Source organism: Glycine soja, chromosome 4 (assembly GCF_004193775.1).
Source record: "Glycine soja cultivar W05 chromosome 4, ASM419377v2, whole genome shotgun sequence".
Classification (NCBI taxonomy): Eukaryota; Viridiplantae; Streptophyta; class Magnoliopsida; order Fabales; family Fabaceae; genus Glycine; species Glycine soja.
Window position 1 is genome coordinate 9,953,014 of NC_041005.1, and position 22,226 is coordinate 9,975,239.

Sequence of the window (22,226 nt, forward strand, 5' to 3'; positions counted from 1 at the left end):
TAGGGCAAGTATCCCTTTGGTGAAGACCAATTAAAAATTGAAACAAATGTGTGAATTGGGGAGTGAAAATTACTTGTTCTTATTGCCTTTTTGGATTATACTCATCAATAGCTAATTTTGTGCAAGTATTACACACAAAATCATGCAATTGAATAATTGCATAACATGTACAAGGTTGCATAGAAAAATGTAATGTACTAATATCTTTGTTGAGTTGCACATTTTGAAATATGCTTTCCTTTTTCTCTTCATTTTAAGGTCATCAACATAAAATAAAGACATTATAACATGCAACTAAAAACAACTGAGTCTTGACTCTTAACTAAAACATGAGCCATCTCTTCTCTTTTTCTTTGCTTGTTACTAAATTTGAGGCAGAGGCATGAACTTCTTCAGCATATGCCAAAGGCTTGCGGGTTTCATTTAATTTTCTCATAGCACCCTTATACATAGCCTTCTCTTTTCTATTGGCATTAACAATGTGCTCAAGCTTTTCAACCCTAATCTTCAAATCCTTCACCTTTTCCTCATAAGCAACCAATGCTCGTCTATCCACCTTCTTACCTTCCTCAGAAGCTTTACTTTGCCGCTTTTTCATCGATCCACCCCCAAAAGCCTTGTTGTGCAATGCCAGGTGATTGTTTATTAATGCAAAGACATCTGATGGCGATTCTTCATCCTCTTTTGTTGCACGGTTCGCTTTTGCAAATTTCTTCTCGCGTTTTCTCTTGCCACCTCGGCTCTATTTCTTCTTGCCTTGCTTTTCTTTGTTCTGTTCCCTTTTATGAGACTCGAGTGCATAATCTAAGGACTGCTTTGGTGGAAGCACCTTCACTGCTATAGGGTCCAACATTCCCTGACCGGTTATACCTAAACCCATTCCTTATTTGTACCCCATATTAGCCATCATTTTGGAAGCTATCTCTTTAGTGTGGTTCTCCCACTTGGCAAATGTCGCAGTTTCAGTTTGAATACCTGTCTGTAGATTGGTACTCTCCAAAATTCCTATACCTTGCGATTCCTCCTCCTCCTCATAGCCAATTGAATTCGATTGATCTAAGCTGGAATCGCTCTCTATGTCACTCATTTCTGCATGCTCAGACAGTGCCATTTGTTCTGCACCAAGTAACGCATTTGAAAGGTCACGGGTTCCATTCCTCTGCCAACACAAAATTAACAATTAAAAACCAGTATCCCTCTGGCATGTTTCGACTGAGTTGAGCAGTTGACAAATAGTACTATTTTCAAGAATTCTTGTCATCCCTTACATCTAATGTTGGACAAGAAAATGAACTGCGAAATTGGGAGCACTTCAATTCAACCTTAAGGTCAACTTTGAAGATACCAAACACCAAACATGGCCTTTCACATTTTTTTAAATAATAAATACATTAATATAGAATTATGACAAATGTAGGATTAGGGCCAGGGCTAGGCCTAGTGTAAACCTATTCTTTTCCAGTCATGACATACGAGGATTAAGTCAAATGACTTCCTGTCCCAACATCTTTTCCATTTCTATTCTTGGTTCCTAGCAGTATGAAATTCGAGTTAAACCAAATGACTTTAATTAAGCGCATATACAATTTGTGATGAATTTGCTAAACATATAAAATTTGTATATGTTTAGTGATGGAATTTGTGGTAGACATTTGCTAATCATGGTTAGGACTAGAGGTTTAGGTCGTGCCTTAGGTAGGGTTATTGGCAGAGCTCTAGGGAGAGAGGATCGTCATGATTCAGATGATGCTCTCCAGCGGCGAAGGCCTACAGCATCAAAACGTAGGCAATGGGAAGCTGCCCCTGTTGTCGAGGATGAGCCTGTGGTAGCTGCAGAGGAGCCTGTGGTAGCTATAGACGTACATGCACCTGGTGCAGACACAGCTGATGATGTTGAGGGATTTCCAGGTGGGCCGCGTGACCCATTAGTGCTTACAGAGTATGCTGACCATGTTGCAATCAGCGTATAGAACGAAGAGGTATTTATAATTTTCAATTTAACTTATTTGTTAAGTATATGTTATTATTGAAATTTGTGTTCCTTTAAATTATTATGTTAATAAAGTGTTTGTTCCTTTATACTTCAATTCATGACCGTCCTGAATTGAAGTTATCCTTCCATGAGAGGAAGGTGCAAAAATTTGGTAGGCCTACTTCTGAGATTGAGGGCCTAGTTGTTGCCATGAGACTAAGTCCTTTGATTGCATGTTCAGTAGACACTGGCGATTGGGGACTTATATCCGCGTTCGTGGAGAGGTGGCACAGGGAAACTAGTAGATTCCATCTTTCCGTGGGGGAGGTTAGCATCACCCTCGATGATGTGGCATCTCTGCTTCATCTTCCCATTGTTGGCGCCTTCCATACCTTCAAGCCTCTGCACGTCGACGAGGTCGTGTTGATGTTGGTGGAGTTACTAGAGGTCTCTGGAGAGGCAGCCAGGGCCGAGACAGCACAGTGCCATGGACCATATGTACGCCTATCTTGACTATGAGATATATATCATAGCAGATGTCAGGCCAGACATTGGACAATTGCAGCTCATGCCTATCTTCTTCATCTTCTAGGTTGCACTCTTTTTACTAACAAGAGTGCAACCCATGTTCATGTTGTCTTCTTAGACGCTCTGCGTGACTTGAGTCAGAGTGGGAGGTATGCATGGGGAGCTGCTGCCCTAGTGCATATGTACGATCATTTGAATGATGCTTGTAGGAGTAGCAGTCGACAGCTTGCTGCTTGCTGGTTACATCACTCTCTTACAGGTAATTAATATGTTTTTCATAAATTAATTACAACAATGTTTTAAATAAGGTATTTAAGACATTCATTTGAAATTTGTATGATTTTGATGTAATAGTGTTGGATATATGAGCACTTTTCATCAGTTACGGAGTGTATGGTTGATCCGGACTACGATGAGGTGTCACCACATGCATATCGGTGGATAGCTACGAAGGCGATTGTGAAGTCCATATCTAGAGCGATGTACAGGCAGTGTCTGGATCAACTCAGGATTCCCATGTTTGTTGGATGCCTTATGGGGAGCACCGACCCTTTCGGTAGTTTGATTTGATTTCATGCTTTTCCGGTCAGCTCTGATGGGAGCCCGTTGCCATCAGACACCGACCAGAGAGGGTCATGCGCCAGTTTGGATACGTCTAGAGTATTCCTGTAGAGGTTGTCGTTTCATGGGTGTCATTTGAAGAAATAGACGATAGCTGGATGCACTACTCAGACCATCTTGCATCAGCAGGTGAGATATGTCTTGTGCCAGGTCAGTGTGCGCCCGACTACATGGATTGGTTCTTCGTCATTTCTCATCCTTTCATGACCGCGACGCAGCAATCAGATCCGCCGCGACATCCACCTGCGACGCATGATGCCTCATTCGTGGAGCCACATATCCTTTAGGTCCCCGAGCCACCAACAACACTGACACATGCCCGTTCTGATGTGGACCGGACTAGACATGCAGTGGTAAGTGTTACTATTTTCTTAGTTGTATCAAATGTCATTTACGTCAATTATTTTAATACTAATTTGTTTGTTTTGTATTTAACAGGATGCTTGCCATGCGATCGCTGAAAGGTTGGAGCGTCTACTCAACCTTAGGATAGTCATGGTTGGCACAGAGACACACGAGGTCATGGAACAATGCATCAAGATTGCCAGGGGTGTCATAGAAGACCACATTGTGTATGTGAGGTCTCGACGTAGGCGGCGCACGGATTAGCCATAGTTTCTTTACACATTTGATATTATCATATTTGGACAATGTATATATTTTTCTTGTATTTGAAATTTTTTTGTTTTTGACTGAACATTTTGTATATTTGAAGTTATTTTGGTTTATAATATTAGTATTAACATTAAAATCTGAATTTTCAATTACTTAATTCCAAATTCATTCCAAATTCGTCGAAATAGTCTGAATGTGATTCCAAATTGAAGCAAACAACTAAAAACTATTTTGAAATAATACAATATGGATCTCACTAATTTTGAAATTTATTTTTTCTTATTCTCTTACCAATTTAACCAATTTTTTCTTATTCTCTTACTTACCTGTAATTTTTTCTCAGTTTCTCTAAACTTAGTTATATCTAATTCCATAATATATCATGACACTACAAATTAAAATACTCCATTTAGAGAGTACCATATTTAAATCAGACTTTCTTAACATTTTATTTTCTTTCTTTGGATTTGCATTCACTCATTGCATATGCAATTAGTAAATAGATAAATATCTTAATTATATGAAATTACTCTTTTTTTTATTTGTAAATTAAGTTTATGGTAACTAGTGAAATGACTAGTTATTCTTAAGAGAGTGAGAGAAACAAATTTGGACTATACAACTATATAAAAATGGTCAAAATTATGATAAAAATATTATCAAAGTTTAATGTCATACGATCACTTAAAAAATTATATAATTTTTTTAAAAAAAATTCACATAATATTATATGTTTTAATCTTTATCCTTCATGATAAGATTAACTACCATTATTTATTTTTCTCACTAAATAAATCCCTTGTATTTTATATTTTTTGTTATTAAATGAAATTAAATTTATAAAGTCTTATAAAATTGTTGAATTTAAACCACCAACCACACTAATGCTAGGTGAGTAATGTCGGAGTAGGACTCGAGGTCCTTAGGACAATCTATTTTTAAAAATTGAAAATTAATTCTACAAAAATTTCTCTTTCTCAGTGGCGTGTTCTTTTCACCTCCCTAACCACATTTCACAAGTCATGACAAGTGCACTCATGGCGTGTTCTGTTCCTCATTTGTCTGTATATCTATAAACGTTAATTAAATGTTAGTTTCTTAGTTTTTATTAACAAAAAAGATCGAATGCACTCATCCTTTTCTTTTCTTTCGTTATTTCTTATTCATCAAACTAACTTTATATAATAACATAGATATTTACACACGCGCGGTGTTCACTTTCCAACTTTACATTTTTGTCATTAGCTTCTAATATTTCGGTTGGGTTAGGTTACACCTTTCTCTTCATCTTTCAACTTAAATTTATTAACCCATCACTAATTATTTTTTCTGCTCCCACTGTTATCATTTTAATTTAACCAATTTCTTGATTTAGGTAAACCATGAACATAAAATAATAATCATACGGTTTCATTCCGTAATGGACACGAATTGAAACATTACATTAACTTCAACATAGTGGAAAGAAATAAAATTTGCATGAACAATCGATCCATTTGGAAAAATAAAACCTAATGTCGAGTTCACAATTGTCTGACTGCTTGTTTCTCCCAAGAATGTCATACTTTGTTCTAAGAATTGGGTTGGGGGATAATGTGTGATTTTTTACAGTGTTCGGGTGTGTCATATATATAGATGATTTTCACTATCATTGCTTCATTTTAAAAAAAAAAATAGAAATGTGTGCAAATGATTTTTATTTATGTTGTCAACTACACCAATGTTGTGTCATGTTTTATCTTGCATCAGAATGTGTTGTCAAGTCTAACAGTGACTTGTCACGTTTTATGTTAATACACATGCATTTCATAATGTGTTGTCAATTCAGACAACAATTTATCATACATGTGTACATTAAAAAATTAAGAAACCAAGTTAAATCTTAAAATATAATTAAGGGACTAATTCTATGTGTTAAAAATTAATGTGTTCAAACTTAATTCAACAAATATACAAAGATAGGTAACTGTAATGTGAGATTAAAATTCATAACGATCAGCCATTAAAAGGTACATCTCCAGTCTTCATTTATGTCTACATAGTCTTTTTTGAAAATGATAAAGCTTTTGTAATGTTGCATTCTACTAATATATGGAGTTGGCCACTGCTTTGCCTGAGGATGACAATTGCTAGACCATAACAATGCTACAGGCGGTAAAGGACAACAGTCTTTTAAATAAACCTATTGTACATGCAAAAACAATATTAACTCAACCATAGACAACTGATTGCATCAATTTAAAAATAATGCTATATATCTTGAATGTACCTGAACAAAATGATTGTCATAGACGTGACCGATACAAATTATGCAATGCACTAAAGAATCTGCCGGTGGTTGACTTCTAAGAGGAAAGAACGTCATGCTTTGTTGTTGAGACAACGATACAAGGATTACATTATACCTTGATTCAATGACATATCCTATGTCGGTTATATCCATCCACTTATCCATATTCACCTGAATGAAACAAATATTGACGTCAAAGTTAATTTTAAAGTTATCTCTTAAAAAGCAAAACATAAATTACATACCTTGGTTAACTCATCAACAAGTAGTGACATCCTTAATTCTTCAAATCTGTCCGTGCCATCGAAGAGTTTGATATAGTCATATGAGAATTTGCCAAGTTCTTTAAGCAGATGGTTGTGAACCAACGACCAAGAGTCTTCACCCATACCTAATAATTCGGCAACTGACCGATATCCATAGTTTCCGTCAGGTTTGACATCCACAATGTTGTCAATGAAATCCTGCATAAATGGCTGAAATTGATCCAACATAGGCATGATCCTTCTTGGATTGAGCTAGTCAGAAGATGATGCACTACGCCTCACTGATGAATTGCTATTTTGCACAGAATGAAAAGCATCTACATACTCCTAGTAAGATGGATTACGCTTTGTTGACCTTGGGTTTCTGTTCATCGGTTTCTTTGCTGCACCTTTTGTGTTAACCTTTGCTGGAGGAGGACACATAGAATTTTGATCAGGGTATGCAATTTCCCAAAGTTTACTCTTCAGAGTAAACTTACCACAAACATCAAGTTCTTCAAATCTTTTGGATATGGTTTCCATCTCTTCCTTGATGCTCACTTCGGGCTTAGATAACCCTTGGTCTGAAAAACTGAGTCTCCTCTAGAACATATGGATTGGAACTAGTGGGATGCAACCAACAACATATTTAGATAGCTCACATGCACAAGGAAGACCGTGCATGGTTCTCATGACACAACCACAAGTCGAAGGATTCTTGTCAGCATAATGTACACGCTCAAACTCAACAGCAATCTGATTTAAAGCATACCTTGAAACCATTCCAAGAAGCCTCCTGTATAAGGTTATTTTAAAGACATGTTGAACGACATGTGTACTTGTTTCAAAGGATGCTTTAATTTCAGTGTGCTGCAGCGTCATCATGTTGTTCATGGCATCCCAGACACTGCATAAGTCTCCAAGGCTATTCTGTAACACTCTTTTTAAAGCCCAGTGAGCAGATTCAACCCTACATTTCAAATACACAAATTTTAATAAACATATAAAACAATAAAATTCCATCAATTCATCAATGTTAATAGAAATAATTGAACATTTTCATACCTGTTTGTTGTTGTGTTTCCTAAGTGCATCACCTTATTTGTCCAGGCAATAACAAATTTTTCCTTGTGTGAGATTATCCATGTTTCGTTGACATAGTCAACAAACATTGGCCAAGGTGAACAAGCCATTTCAAACTTCTTCAGGCATTCATCGAACTGCTGCTCCAAAAGACAATCAACCAGACTTCCCCAAGCATCCATGACATACTCCCAAGCATTTTTTTGACCAATTAATGATTTACATTTGGCCTTGACATTCTCGTTTATGTGAAAGCTGCACAACAAATTTGTACACTCAGGAAATACATTTTTCACTACATTCATTAATGTTAGGTCTCTGTCAGTCACAATAACTCCAGGGAGGGCATCAAGTCTTAAAAATATACCTCGGAACCGTTCTAAAGCCCATACCACATTATTAAGATGTTCACCCTCTAGATATGCAAAACCAGCAGCGAATGTCATCCCTGTTGGTGTCACCCCAACAAAATCAAGCCGTGGGACTCTGTACCTATTTGTTTTGTAGGTATTGTCTATCAAAAACACCAAATTACATGCATTGACTAACTTCACTACATCCGGGTGACACCAAAAGATATCACGTACCACGTCTTCATCCTTTAATCTATACCAATGAATATATTGATCCCGTTCAAGAAGGTTCATTAGATGTTGCATTTCAGTATCACTTCCTTTAATGGAAGAACGATATGCACTTCTTGCATTGTATATTTGTTTAATGGTTGTACAACTATTGGCATTATGCTCCTTCAAAGTTAGCAAGATGTTTCTTGGTTTCACCATTGACTTGGTCATATCATCAATAAGTGTCTTTTCAGCTTTAGTCAATCACCCAACATATGGATGTCCAACTAATAACTTAGTCAATTCATGATTATGAATCTCACACATCAACTTCACCATCCAACCTTGTCCTCCAACCACTGGTTTGCCACGAAGCTTGAAGGGACACCCTCATTTCCTAGTCCCAGTATCTCTTTTAACAAATTCTTTCTTCCTACACCTATACTCGTCACTCCTTTCACAGCCAATTAACACAAACGAAGTCCTTCCTCTACTACCAGTGTTTGTGTCAGACCTTATAATGACCGCCACAAGTCCATTTTCATAAGCAACGGATTGAGCCCACTGCAAAACATCATCTCGACTGTCAAACACCTACAACGCAATCCAGACAATTTTAGTTTTCTACAACACAGTCATTTTATTAAATCACTCACAATAATGAACATTATTACCTGAGAAGTATTGAACTCATCCGAATAATCAACTTCTGGTTCATTCACACCACATTCTTGTTCATTTTGATCATCCGTATCAACTTCTTCAAACATTATAGTGTCATACATGCATTGATCTTCGTTCATCTTAACAATAAATCATAAATTTCAACACAGACATACAATACCTAACCGCACTATACATATAATACAAAACACTACATAATAACTCATGATTAGTAACCGCACTATACATATAATACACCTAATCATTTACTGTCAATCACAATAACTCATGATTAGTAAAATGCAAAAACCCTATATCATTCTACATGTATAAACAATTAAATTATTTTTTAAAATGACAATACAAACAAAGTAATAACTAAAAAAAAAATTAAACTTAAGTAAATGTTACAAATTCAAAATCCATATAAGCTTACGAATCAAGTTGATCCTTATAAGCACTACAGATCAAGTTGATTCGTAATGCTTATACGGATCAACTTGATCCGTATGCTGAATATCAACATACAGATCAACTTGATCCGTACCAGCCTTACGGATCAAGTTGATCCATACGATTTATGGACCACCCAAAAATGCACACCTAGCACAAATGCGTACCTCGAATGCCACCGCCGACAAACCAACCACCGCAATAATGAACACCGGCACCTTCACCTTCACCGAAGCTCACCGATCGCAAGAGAAAAACACACCCAAGAGAGAAAACGGAAAAAAATAAACGTTTGCAGCGAAAAGCATTGCGCACCCAACACCCAACTTTTAAAGGAACAACTTTTAAAAGAAGAAGATAGCAGAGGGACAATTTTGGCATTTTAAAAATGCTTGGTGCACCAGCAATAATGCTGGGTACACCTAGCATCAGCCTTTGTTTATCTAGGAGAAGCAGCCCCAAAAACCTTGGCCCAAAGACCGGATTTGGTCATTAAAAAACTCCACCAAATTTTTTGGCAGCCCAATGCTAAACACTGTAATTAATAACCGTCCACTTGACAAAGGGATGGTTCATTGGTTGAAGCACAAACCTGCAATATTCCAGGCCACGTGGGACCAATGAAGTTTTGCTTGCTGAATGGTTTGGGGAAAGCCCTTCTTTTCTTTCTTTCTTTCTATTTTTTTAATAAATGGTTCCCTATTTCTGTTTGGATCAGGTGATAAATGACTTGCTTGATCCAACTGGCCAAAATTTAAGTGTTAGAGAAGATGCACATGTTTCTTATATAAATTCTTTCCATGTCTTTCTATGAACTATTTTCTTACTCTGTTCTTAATTGACTCAAACTAACATCAGGTATCATTTACTTTTCTCCTCAATCCTATCAATGCTTTTTCATTGTGCTCTTATTACCAAACCACTGTTGACATTAATGCCATATGTTTTCAGTTTTCCATTCATAATTGTCACAACAGATGCACCTAAACATATTGTAATCAAAGTAAATTTTAAGATATAGCATTTTTCATTCTAAGATAATTAGTTTATTTAACATTTATTCTTAATATGACTTATACAGTGTTTAGGTTGCAATTTTCATTTTTAAAATGAAAATATTAATAACTTATAAAAATAAAAAGTGCTTGGTGGACCAATATTGTTTAAATTATGTTGGCTGTTCTCCCCGAAGAAGCGAAAATGGAGGTGCATAAACCACACCCAACATCATTTATTCATTGGTGCCATTTTCTAATAGAGTGGAGCAGTTGTAGCGATGTTGGCTGTCCTCCCCGAAGAAGCAATACTTATATTGCATTTTGTCAGCTTGTTTTAAAATTAGCCTATGTTCTCAGCCACATTCTATATTTCCATGTATAATTTTCCTTCCTTTTACTATAATGATAATATTAACAGTGTATTACATCACATTGTTGACGAGGTAAAGCATTAATTGCCCTCATTATATCATATTTACATTAGAATATTATTGAGTGCTTGGAGCTGAGGGAGAAATCACTCTTGTCCCCTTCCTTTCCTCCTTTTTTTCTTTTTCTGAAGATGTCATCCTTCCAAGCCTCTTGTTATGATAGAATAGCAAGCCCTAATCTTTCTACCAAACTTAATAGAATCCTCGGTGTTAATTAAACCAACCCTATATTCAATCAAGTTAATCTAATATCCACATGTACGTAACGTACCTTTATATTTCAAATAGAAAAGTTATAATTGAAACAAAATATTGCAAAATGCCCTTAAAAGAATTAATAAAAATCAGCCCCCGAATAGCTAACATTTGATGTATTAACATTGCTAGAATTATAGGTATACTGTAAAAACAAAGTCTTATTAAACACACACGCATTGAAATTGTCTCTATTAACGTATTTTTCATCTAACAAAAATTAATTTTTTTGGATAAAAATATATTATTATCTCCTTAAATTATTAGGTTTGTTACACTCTCAATCCTCTAATGTTAGTACTTTACAACTTAATTTAACAATTTATTATAATTCCACTTTTTATCCATTTTAAGAATTAATTTCAACAATTTTAAAAAGAATACTAAAAAAAGTATTTTTAAAATATCAAATGTGTATTATTGACTTGGTAACCATGTCCGTAATAACATTTTAACCATAATAAAATTCTTTATCGAGCTATACATATCTTACAAGTTGCACTCACGTGAGGACTATTGCATCTTCGGTGATCACATTCAATGTCTTTGTCATATAGTCAAAACTAATTGATAGTTTTATACAGGGAACGTGTGAAGTAGGTGGAAGTACATGTCTACACTACTATAAAAGCGTGTTTTTATATCAGTTTTACAACACATTCAAAAACGATTTTGAATCATCTTTGTAGGCAATGTCGTAGAAAATCAAGACTTTCTACGACGGTACCAAAAACAACCGTCTTAGAATGTGCATCCCTTTCTAAGACGGTTATTTAGAAAACCGTCTTAGAATGAGATCATTCTAAAATGATCCTTAGCAAAGAACCGACTTAGAATGGTCTCTTTCTAAGACGGTTCTCTAAAGAATCCTCAATATATTGAAAAAAAATTAAAAATCTATTGAATTAATTATCTCTAAATAGTTATTATTAAACTCATAACCAACAAACAAATTTAATGAAAAAATTAGGAAATTTATCATACACTTAATCAACAACATAAGAGGCAAATGATACATAGAAAAAAACACCAATACATTTAATCTATAAATTCTAAAACCAAAAGATTTGTCATTACTATTTTGCAGTCAACTATTTAGCATACACCAAAAACATGGATAAAGGTGGAAAAGAGACGAATATTTAACGGTCAAATATTTACCAAATCTTCAAGTGCCTTAAAGATCTGCGCCTCTAACAAGCCTTCCAATTTGTTGCCTTTCTCAACACCCATAAGCTAGAAGATAATCAACATTATATCATTAGTATCCTCATAATCGTAGGTTCATAATTATAGAAACTCGTATTTTCCAAAGGACTGTTTGTAAATGAGAGATAACCGAAGAACTATTTGTATATTATAACTTATAGGTGATTTATTATAAATAATAACTAAACAAAATAAAATAAACAACCTGATTACTAACAATACAACCAACAATGGGTCAGCTTGAAATATAAGCTTCCACATAATTGGAAACATAATGATATCATAACCCAAACACAATACTAAAACTTCAAAATAAAAATTAAGTAGAGAATGAAGAAAGAATGGAAAAAATAACCATACTTAAGTGCTTGAAGAGGTTTAGTAGGAAATGAAACAAGTGAACCCTCCAAATCCTGAAGATTGTTGAATCCATCCTGCAATAAGAGATGTAAATCATGTCCAGTATACTTTAAGAAAAGTTTATAGTTTGCAAAGAACATAAGGTAAAGAAAACATAAGATCAATATCAGACAATAACAGTACCTCCTTGTCCTTTTTATAACTTCACAAGTGAACAACTGAGAAAACACATACATAAATTAGCACCAAACAATGTAATGAATAATAATGATTGAAATCATCCTTTTTATAAATTCACAAGTCATTGAATACAAGCATGCTCCATTTAAGTGAAATGGAGAAGTACTATAAAATATGAAAACAATATGTAATCTACATACCAAGTCATTATTGCACTTCTCTAGATCGAGTGTTGGATCGAGTGGCCTCAGAATAATTAAGAAGGGGGGGTTGAATAAATTATTCCTAAACCTTTACTAATTAAAAATTACTCTTCTAAGGCTTTTACTAAATTGTTAAGAGAATGAAGAGTAGAAGAGAAACTTAACAGAAAGTAAAAGCGGAAATTAAATGCACAACGAAAAGTAAAAGAGTAGGGAAGAAGGAAACAAACACACAAGAGTTTTTATACTGGTTCGGCAACAACTCGTGCCTACATCCAGTCCCCAAGCGACCTGCGGTCCTTGAGATTTCTTTCAACCTTGTAAAAATCCTTTTACAAGCAAAGATCCACAAGGGATGTACCCTCCCTTGTTCTCTTTGAACCTAGTGGATGTACCCTCCACTAGAACTGATCCACAAGAGATATACCCTCTCTTGTTCTCAATCAAACCCAAGTAGATGTACCCTCTACTTGTACCACAAAGGATGTACCCTCCAATGTGTTGAGACAAAGATCTCAGGCTGTTAAACCTTTGATACTTTGTGAATGGGAATACAAAAGAATTCTCAGGTGGTTAGTCCTTTGAACACTTTTGTATTAGGGAATGGGAAGAATCAAAAGAATTCTCAAACTGTGTCGTTTTGAATTCTTTGACAAGGGAGAAGGGAGACACAAAAGAATTCAGGCGGTTAGTCCTTCGTTCTTTTGGAAAAGGGAGAAGAGAGACACAAAAAGAATTCAGGCGGTTAGTCCTTGGTGAATTCTTTTTGGCAAAGGGAGAAGAGAATGAAAAGATGAATAGCACAAGTTTTCAAGGTTTGGAAAACCAGAAAACTTCAGAAAGCTTTTGGTACAAAGAAGAAGAAGAAGTTCAAAGAGATTCAAGGCTTGCAAAGGATTGATTGAAATGAATGTAAAAAGTATTCAAGATGCTTGAAATGCAAAACAAAGCCTTGCTTTTATAGACTCTTCATGTCTGGTCAAGACAACCATTTAGAAGAGTTATATCTTTTAGAAAAACTTAAAACCAATTTGAAAAAGTCAAAAACCTTTTGAAGAGTTACATCTTTTGATTTATTCAGAAACAGTCACTGGTAATCGATTACCAAATTAGTGTAATCGATTACACAAAGCTTTGAAGTGAAAGGATGTGACTCTTCACATTTGAATTTGAATTTCAACGTTCAAGGGCACTGGTAATCGATTACCAAAACATTGTAATCGATTACAGCTTTTTGAAAATAATTGGAACGTTGTAAATTCAGTTTGAAAACTTTTTCAAACTCATTTTGCTACTGGTAATCGATTACAACAATCTGGTAATCGATTACCAGAGAGTAAAAACTCTTTGGTAAATGGTTTTTTCAAAAACTCATGTGCTATTCAAAGTTTTGAAAAACTTTTTAATACTTATCTTGATTGAGTCTTCTCTTTATTCTTGAATCTTGATCTTGATTTTTGAGATCTTGAACCTTGAATCTTGATTCTTGTCTCTAGACTTTCTTCTTGAGTCTTGAATTGTTCTTGATTCTTATCTTGAACTCTTGAATTGTTCTTGATTCACTTGAGTTGTTCTTTGATTGATCTTTGAGCTTTTTGTCATCACCTTTGTCATCATCATTGTTATCATCAAAACACCTTTGAATCACCTTTGATTCACCATGAAGCTTTGCTTCTACATCAAGAACCTTGATGGCCACTATCTCATTGAGTGGAATCTTCTGCATTAAGAGCAAATCTTTTCTCCAAAACATGCTCCATTTTTCTTCTTATACCATAACATCAATATGTTTATTATTAAATGCACCACTGAAAAAATAGACAACATACTGGAGTAGTGAAATCAATGTTATAATACTTCCAGGTTGCTAGCATTTCCCCTTTTCTTAAACCAAACTAGAAAGTACATTCAAAAACTTTACAAAGATGCTTTTTCCCCAAACCAAAATGTTCCTTTCAACTCCACTGATAATGTAATTGACAAATGCTCTCATTCAATGCTAATTAATATCGCAAAACTTTAAATTTGAGTATATTGATCTACTTATTATTCAACATGGTGTAACAAATTAAACAGGCACTATTAGATGTTACACAAGTAAAATAGCATGAGATAAAAACAAGAGGTATAAATTCAACACTACATGCAGATAGGTAGGTGAAGAGGTCATCACATCAATCTCCAATATCTGCAACAAAGGTTACAAAAGACAAATTCACTACTCAAGAAAATTAAACAATTGACCCTACAATTTTTTTTTAAAAAAATATTACAAAACAAAATTAGAAGTGAGATCCATAAATCGTGCAATATTAACACAAAAATAAAATAAAATCACATCCGCAGAGGAGATAAGGAAGTTCTAACTAAAATCGGGAGAAAAAATTAGAGCAACGTGGATAGGCCAAGATCTACAAGGGAGGGGAGTTGTTCGCATCCACGACACCTCTCCGAGCACCCCAACATCGTCCACGGCACCTACGAGGACGCCACCTCCGTCCACCTCGTCATGGAGCTCTGCGAGGGAGGGGGTTGTTCGACAGGATTGTGCAGAAGGGACACTACAGTGAGCGCCAGGCTGGTTTATAAGCCAGGTTTGATTGCTTTCTCATTGGATCTGGTTTTTGTGGAGGATGCTAAGGGAGAGGGCCTGGTCGTGGGTTTTGGTGGAGGTGGGGATTCCGGCGATGTCTTTGAGTTTTCCTTAGCGGAGGAGCTCGTCAATGTGGTCGACGGCGTGCTTGGCAGTGGAGTCGGTGCCGAGGCCGAGCACCATGCCGGACTCGACATACTCGACGGCCTTGTAGGCGGCGATTTTCTTGAGGTCGTCTTGGGTGAGGATGACGAAGGAGGGGGAGGAGGGGGAAAAAGGCTTCCTGAAGCTCGCATTAGGGTTTTCTAAAATTAAAGGAGACAAATTAAAAAAAAAAGATAAAAATAAAGAGTGAGAAAGAGCTTGTTGGCATTCCTGAAGCTCGCATTCTACATCGATTCTACAAGAACCGATGTTGTAATTCCTTTTCAAAGACGGATTTGTCAAACCTATCTTTAAAATTTTAAAGTTATTTACAAAAATGCCACTAGTTTACTTACGACATCAATTTTTGTACAATCGTCGTAAAACCTGCGTCGTAAAAGGCCATTTTTGTGGTAGTGGTAATGTGGATGAACGATTCATCTTGACATGGAAGACATGCTTTGTCGAAGGAAATTAAGCTTGCGCCTCATGAAAACAGGTTTGGGTAGGCAATGTTGTGTGCTTGAGAAATCAAGTACTATGACACCATAACACTAAAAAAAGGTCAATTTAGCGGCCACCAAAGAGTATGGTCACAAATGGAAACCATTTTAGCCATCACATTTGTTTTTTGTTTAACAATTTTACTACAATTATTTAGTGACGGATTATGATCATTGGACATAAAAAAGAGAAAAACTCATGAAATTTGTGGATCTTTCCACATAAAATGACTCATGGAGGTTGTCTCTCCTATCGGTTTAGTATGGAAGAGGAATCGGTTCCCTCTATTTCTAGCAACAATCCATTAATCAACCTTTATGAATATGATTATCCCCACAACTACACGTGACTCACGCACCCTTTATCCATCCGAATATGGCACCCAGACACCACCATCACATTTCCTTAGTGGGAATAAGTACCGAACCTTCTTCTACTATTTGTACATTTTTGATAGAGCCTAAAACTTGAAAATAATGTATCAGTGTGTTCTCTTTGGTATAGATGCTATATGGTGGGCAACTGTGAATCACTTGCATACCATCACCATCCCTTCGATGTAAATCTTTGTGCCTGCAAAATGAAGTCAAGGCTAGGTCTCTAAACTTTATAGGACCTGCGAAACATAATAGAGACCCCAAGATTCAATGAGAGGGAGGATGGTGATGTCGTTGTGGCAGGAAAGGTTGTCGAAGTAAGTGGTGTTTGCCTATGGACTAATTAAAGTCAATGAGGAGGGAGTGGGAGGAAGAGGTTGGTTGGTCAAAAGAAGACTTATGCTTTGTTTGGTTTGGGAAGTCAAAGAAAGTGAAAGAAAAAAAAAGAGTAAAAAAGTGAAAGATTTTTCAAGTTGTTTGGTTATATAAAAAAGAAAATTGTATATATACAGACACAAATACTCCAAATAAAAAATATATAATAAGTATGAATATTTTTATTTTTTTCATCCATTTTATTTTGTCTTATTCACTTTCTTTTTAAAATGAGAAAAAAATATTTAAGTGAGTCCTATCACTTTTTTTCTTTCTTTTCGTCCCTTGTATTTTTCCATTTCGAAAGAGGATTTTTTTTTTTAAATGCATACCGGCCCCTTCCATTTCTTTTCCTTCGCCTCATTTTCTTACATTTCAAATAAAGTGTAAGTGTAGCGTATCTTACTAAATGAAGAAGAGAATAAAGTAATAAACTTTTGTGACAATTCTAATTTTGTTATTCATTTGTACACACAAAAATCTATGAATACTTGTTAATACAACAACTGCCAAATTTATTTTAGTCACTCTAGGTAGATGTATGGCTACTGACAAAACTCTTTTCAATTTGTGTGATCTAGCAAAGAAAACAAATTTTAACAACCACATCGACAAGAATTCCTGATGCTCTACATGACTTTCGTTTGCTTCATCCATGAAATATTGTTTATCCTTTTGGCCAAATTTTCGAAAAGCAAATGATCAAAACACTGCAATCAATTATTTTTCTATTTCTTTTTTCTTTCTGGAAATAAATCCTTACACCGTTCAATTAATTAACCATATTTTTCTAAAAGAAATTAAGCAACCATTTCAATATAAAAATATTTTACAATTTACGCACTACTATTCTAATTGACTAAAGTCTCATTATCTCAAATGTTTCAATAATAACTATTTTTCTTTTATTTAGGTTTAAAGTCAAATGCTAACAAATTTATTTCATGTTTAGTAAGAATAAAATAGGGAAAAAATAATTTAAATCCCATATAAATCTTACACCTATGATCTACTTTAATTTAAATATCTTTTGTTTATCCTCTCTATTAAATAGAACAATAGTGACTCAAACTATTAACACTAGAATCAGAGTGAAACCATATTCTATTAATAAAATAAAATTATAGTAACAAAGTAACTTTTCATAGTATATATGTATATAAAAAAAATGTGATTTTTGTTTTATTATATTTGAGTGTTATTTCATTTTACTTCGTTAAGTTCTAAAAGTTTTATTTGAATTTTTTATGTTTTTAAAAGTTTTATTTTGGTATATTAAGTTTTAAAATTTTCATTTTGATCATTTCTTCTGATTTTCGTTAGAAAACATTAATGTGTCATTAACTTTAAATTTTGAAATAATTAATTTAAAATAGTGATGACTAAAAATTGCACTATCTTTTTAAAACACATTCAACCACCTACTTTTATAGCCTCATCTTTTTGTGCAAACTCCATAATCATCACAACATAAACAATGCAATCACTGTTCACTCGAATCTACAACCTCCACAATATTACAACCATCAATAATAAACAAATCAATCCATAACCTCCTTCCACTAAACAATACCATTGCGTCCATGGTTGTTAAAATCGTGTTTTAAATCGTAAAATCGTACTATTTTACGATTCCACTAAGGTTCAACGAGTTAAATCGGAAGCAAAATCGAAACCGAAGTAGACTCGTCCGATTTAGCGCAGACTCGAGTGAGTCTGGGTAGACTCACGATTCTACTCCGAGTCCGCGGGTTTACGAAAACCTGAAACGGCATTGTGCTGGTGCAAAGCTACTCACTTACGAAAACCCGAAAATGGCTCTGTGCTATGCTACTCGCAGCTCTATCTACTCACTCTGCCTTGTTGAAGTTTAGTTTGGGTGCTGAGCTGCTCGCATCGGCGTCGTGGGGGTCTTCGTCATCGCTGGCCCTCACTCGCGACTCTGTCTGACTCGCGTGGTGCTGGACTACTGGTCCTCATCATTACAGAACACTCGTCGAAAGCCCTCATTTTCTCCTGAGCTACTCGCGTCGTGTTGGACTGCTACTCCAAGCTTTACTCCACGATGCTAAGGTAATTTCTCCTCTCCTTTACAGTCATAAAAAACCAGGGTCATAAGATTTGAATGTTGGATCAAGTGACCTCAAAATAATTAAGAAGGGGAGGTTGAATTAATTATTAATGTGTCTTGACTAATTAAAAATTTATCCTTTTTAATATTACTAGATTCAATTAGGCTTTACTACTAAGTTATGAGAAAGTAAAGAACAGAAACAATAACTTAGACAGAAGTAAAGCGAAAATAAAAAGTACACAATGGAAAAGTAAAGAGTGTAGGGAAGAAGAAAACAAACATAAGTTTTTATACTGGTTCGACAACAACCTGTGCCTACATCCAACCCCCAAGCAACCACCGGTTCTTGAGATTTCCTTTAATCTTGTAAAATCCTTTACAAGCAATGGGCCTCAAAGGATGTCCCTTCCTTTGTGCTCAGTGTAACACCAAGTAAATGTGCACTCCACTTGAACTGATCCACAAGAAATGTACCCTCTCTTGTTCTCAGTATTACAACCCAAGTAGATGTATGCTCTACTTGTACCATAAAGGATGTACATTCCAATGTGTTAAGACAAAGATATCTCAGGCGGTTAGTCCTTTGAAATCTTTTGTATAGAGGGAGGAGGAAAGAATCAAAAGAATTCTCGGACGATTAGTTCTTTGAATTCTTTTGGCAAAAGGGAGAAGAAATGAATCAAAAGAATTCTCAGATGGTTAATTCTTTGAATTCTTTTGGCAAGAGGGAGAAGGAATGAATCAAAAGAATTCTCAGACGGTTAGTTCTTTGAATTCTTTTGGCAAGAGGGAGAAGGAAAGAAGAAGAAGAATAACAGAAGTTTTTGGCCAATGAACTTTTCTTGATAAAGAAAGTATTGAACAAAAACTCATAGAAAGATGTTGAGAATAATTGAATGAAATCATTTTTTTTAATTCGTGCCATGATCACATATTTATAGTCATTTGATGACTCAAGTTAAAGTTTGTGACTCTTGGCAATTTCTTTAAAACTAGTCACTTTAAAAGTTGTGACTCTCTTGAAAACTAGTCACTTTAAAAGTTGTGACTCTTAAAAAATCTTCAGAAACTAGTCACTTTAAGAATTGTGACTTTTGGTAATTTAATTTTCAAAATAAGTCACTGGTAATCGATTACCATTGTAGTGTAATTGATTACACATCAACAGATGTGACTCTTCATGTTTAAATTTGAAAATCAACGTTTAAAAACCCTGATAATCGATTACAAGTATTGTGTAATCGATTACACAAGTTTGAAACTGTTTTATCACAAGTTGTGACTCTTGAAATTTGAAATCTAATGTTTTAAAACATTGATAATCGATTACATGCTTATGGTAATCGATTACAACTTTGTAAATTAGTTTGAAAAGAATGTTGGCTACTAGTAATCGATTACTGCCTTCTGGTAATCGATGTAAAACTCTTGGTAAAATATTTTTCTTTGAAAAATTCTCTTGAACAAAATTGTGCAATTCAATCTTTTCTTTTGAAAAAAAATCTTTTTATACTTATCTTGATGCTTTTCTTGAAGTTCTTGTACATCTTGAGTCTTCTCTTGAATCTTCACTTTAATCTTGATTCTTGATTGAATGACTCTTTGATTCTTGATACTTGCTTGACTCTTGATTCTTGACTTGAGTCTTTGGCATCATCAAAATAAACTTGGAAAGCTTTGTTTCCACATTGAACCCTTATTCCTCGAACATTTTGCAAAAAGTTACCTGTTTTGAACTTGTTTCTTCACACTTTACAAGACTATGTTTTCGCATCTGTTCCAAGTTCACAGTCTACTAATTTTATCTAATTTGTTATTTCCTTTTTCTATTAATTTTACAATCATATTTCATTTTTTACTTCATTACTATGTTTTGTTTGCTCTTAGATTGATAGTTGTTGTGTGTGTAAGCTGTGACTAATTAGTTATTGTTTACATGAATTTCTTTAACTATGGTTTTCTTAGTATTTGTGTAGTATAAATTATTTAGTTTGCATAGTATTTAAAATGGCTGTCATCCCACTTCTCGCACTGCCAATCCGAGATTGATAACCATGTCTTATTAATTTAATTTCTTCCATTATATTGGAGATCTTTGTCTTAAATTTTCATCTCAAGAATATTTCTGTTTGTTTTCTGATTTTTGTTTATAATCCTATATTTTTTTTAGTTATTTATACTATTGGAATAATTACTTGGAATGCATGGATTTTGTGAAAAGAAAATGCTAGTTTGAGTGTTGAAGCATTGCCTACCCTAGGATTTAAAGTTACTTTTATACCACTGTGGTTGAGGTCCTAATGTTCTTTCTCACTCATACATGAATCATCCTCATTCTTTAACCCCACAATAATTTTGTGCAAGGGAATAGAAGAGAAGGGAAATTGATTGAAAAGCAAAACTTCAACACTTTGTTCTTGTTTTTGCTCAACCCAAGTTGACCATCCATACTATTTGCCACTCATCACCACCTTGATTTTGTCCATTTTGACTATGAGCAGAAATACAATCGCTGCATATTTCAAACATGGAAAATCATAGATAGCCACAATTGAGTGTGGATTGTGGACTATGTTAGTTTATTGAATTATTGTTAAAGTTTATTATTTTCATTTATTTTAGGGTTAAAATATTTACTTATGATTTTATAAAAAAGAATATTAATATATTTTTTTATTTGAATAAACTCTTACGAGTTTAGGATTTGATTATACAAATCGAATTTACGGAGCCTCCACGATTCTACATAGAATCGCGAGTCTAATAACCTTGATTGCGTCACTCTATAATCACACCGCGACCCAATACCAACATAGATAAAAATAATGTTAGACTTTGGGGTGATGAAAAATTTTAAATCTAACGTTGTAGTGGTAATTTTGAATCTTGATTCTATTTTTAATCACCATTATTTTAAATTAATTATTTAAAAAGTAAAAAATTAACAAAATACTAGTTATTTGTTAGCGAAAATGAAAAGAAAAAACAAAATGAAACTTTTTGGAAAATAAAAAAGATCAAAATATAATTTTCAAAAGCATAAATGAACAAAATAAAACTTTTTAAATTTAATATATTAAAATAAAAATTTAAAAATATAAAAGATTAAAATAAAATTTTAAAATTTAATATATCAAAGTAAAAAAATCCTAAAACCATATAAAAAGTGATATTTAGAAGAAAAATAGAGGAGCATTATTGACATCTGAAAGTTACGGAGTCACTAAATGCAGTGGAATCCAATCTTTCCTACAATGATGTGAACATTTTGGTTGGCCAATGATACTCGTCCTAAGTGATTTTTTTTTTGGGAGACTCGAAAGTATCCGAAGTTCCTATTCCAGTTGCCAATTGGCATTTAAAAACCAAAAGGAAAAAAAATTATATATTAAACTAATAATAATACAGCTCCAATAATGAAATAAAATGATGGCAACTGAAAAGGAAAGGTTGACGTATTTGATTTCTCGTTAATGATGAACATCAG

General features: G+C 34.4%; 2 protein-coding genes and 1 pseudogene across 2 annotated transcripts; 1 reads left to right on the forward strand and 2 right to left on the reverse strand.

Annotated features, from left to right (window-relative positions):
• Positions 1 to 322: 322 nt before the first annotated feature.
• LOC114408354 lies at positions 323 to 1,132 on the reverse strand (annotated as a pseudogene).
• A 529-nt stretch (positions 1,133 to 1,661) lies between these two features.
• On the forward strand, positions 1,662 to 3,730 carry LOC114410535 (protein MAIN-LIKE 2-like). The gene is made up of 7 exons (XM_028374521.1): positions 1,662 to 1,964; positions 2,066 to 2,470; positions 2,588 to 2,759; positions 2,883 to 3,018; positions 3,091 to 3,160; positions 3,409 to 3,474; positions 3,560 to 3,730. Exons 1-7 carry the CDS (start codon positions 1,662 to 1,664, stop codon positions 3,728 to 3,730), a joined length of 1,323 nt encoding a protein of 440 aa, XP_028230322.1.
• A 171-nt stretch (positions 3,731 to 3,901) lies between these two features.
• LOC114410536 lies at positions 3,902 to 11,953 on the reverse strand. The gene is made up of 7 exons (XM_028374522.1): positions 11,882 to 11,953; positions 8,595 to 8,723; positions 8,435 to 8,514; positions 7,730 to 7,846; positions 7,369 to 7,609; positions 6,272 to 6,490; positions 3,902 to 3,925 (listed from the first exon to the last, which is right to left on the reverse strand). The coding sequence occupies exons 1-7, from the start codon at positions 11,951 to 11,953 to the stop codon at positions 3,902 to 3,904; spliced, it is 882 nt and encodes a 293-aa protein (XP_028230323.1).
• Positions 11,954 to 22,226: the final 10,273 nt, after the last annotated feature.

Bases quoted from the DNA above. Each gene is read 5' to 3' on its own strand.
- LOC114410536 (XM_028374522.1), bottom strand. From the start codon at position 11,953: ATGGGTGTTGAGAAAGGCAACAAATTGGAAGGCTTGTTAGAGGCGCAG. The intron at 8,515-8,594 runs GTAATAATGTTC...ATTGCGTTGTAG, and splicing joins ATGAGTTCAATACTTCTCAG to GTGTTTGACAGTCGAGATGA. The intron at 7,847-8,434 runs GTCTGACACAAA...CAAAACAAATAG, and splicing joins CTTGTGGCGGTCATTATAAG to GTACAGAGTCCCACGGCTTG.
- LOC114410535 (XM_028374521.1), top strand. From the start codon at position 1,662: ATGGTTAGGACTAGAGGTTTAGGTCGTGCCTTAGGTAGGGTTATTGGC. The intron at 2,471-2,587 runs GTACGCCTATCT...TTTACTAACAAG, and splicing joins CACAGTGCCATGGACCATAT to AGTGCAACCCATGTTCATGT. The intron at 3,161-3,408 runs GTATTCCTGTAG...CATATCCTTTAG, and splicing joins CCAGTTTGGATACGTCTAGA to GTCCCCGAGCCACCAACAAC.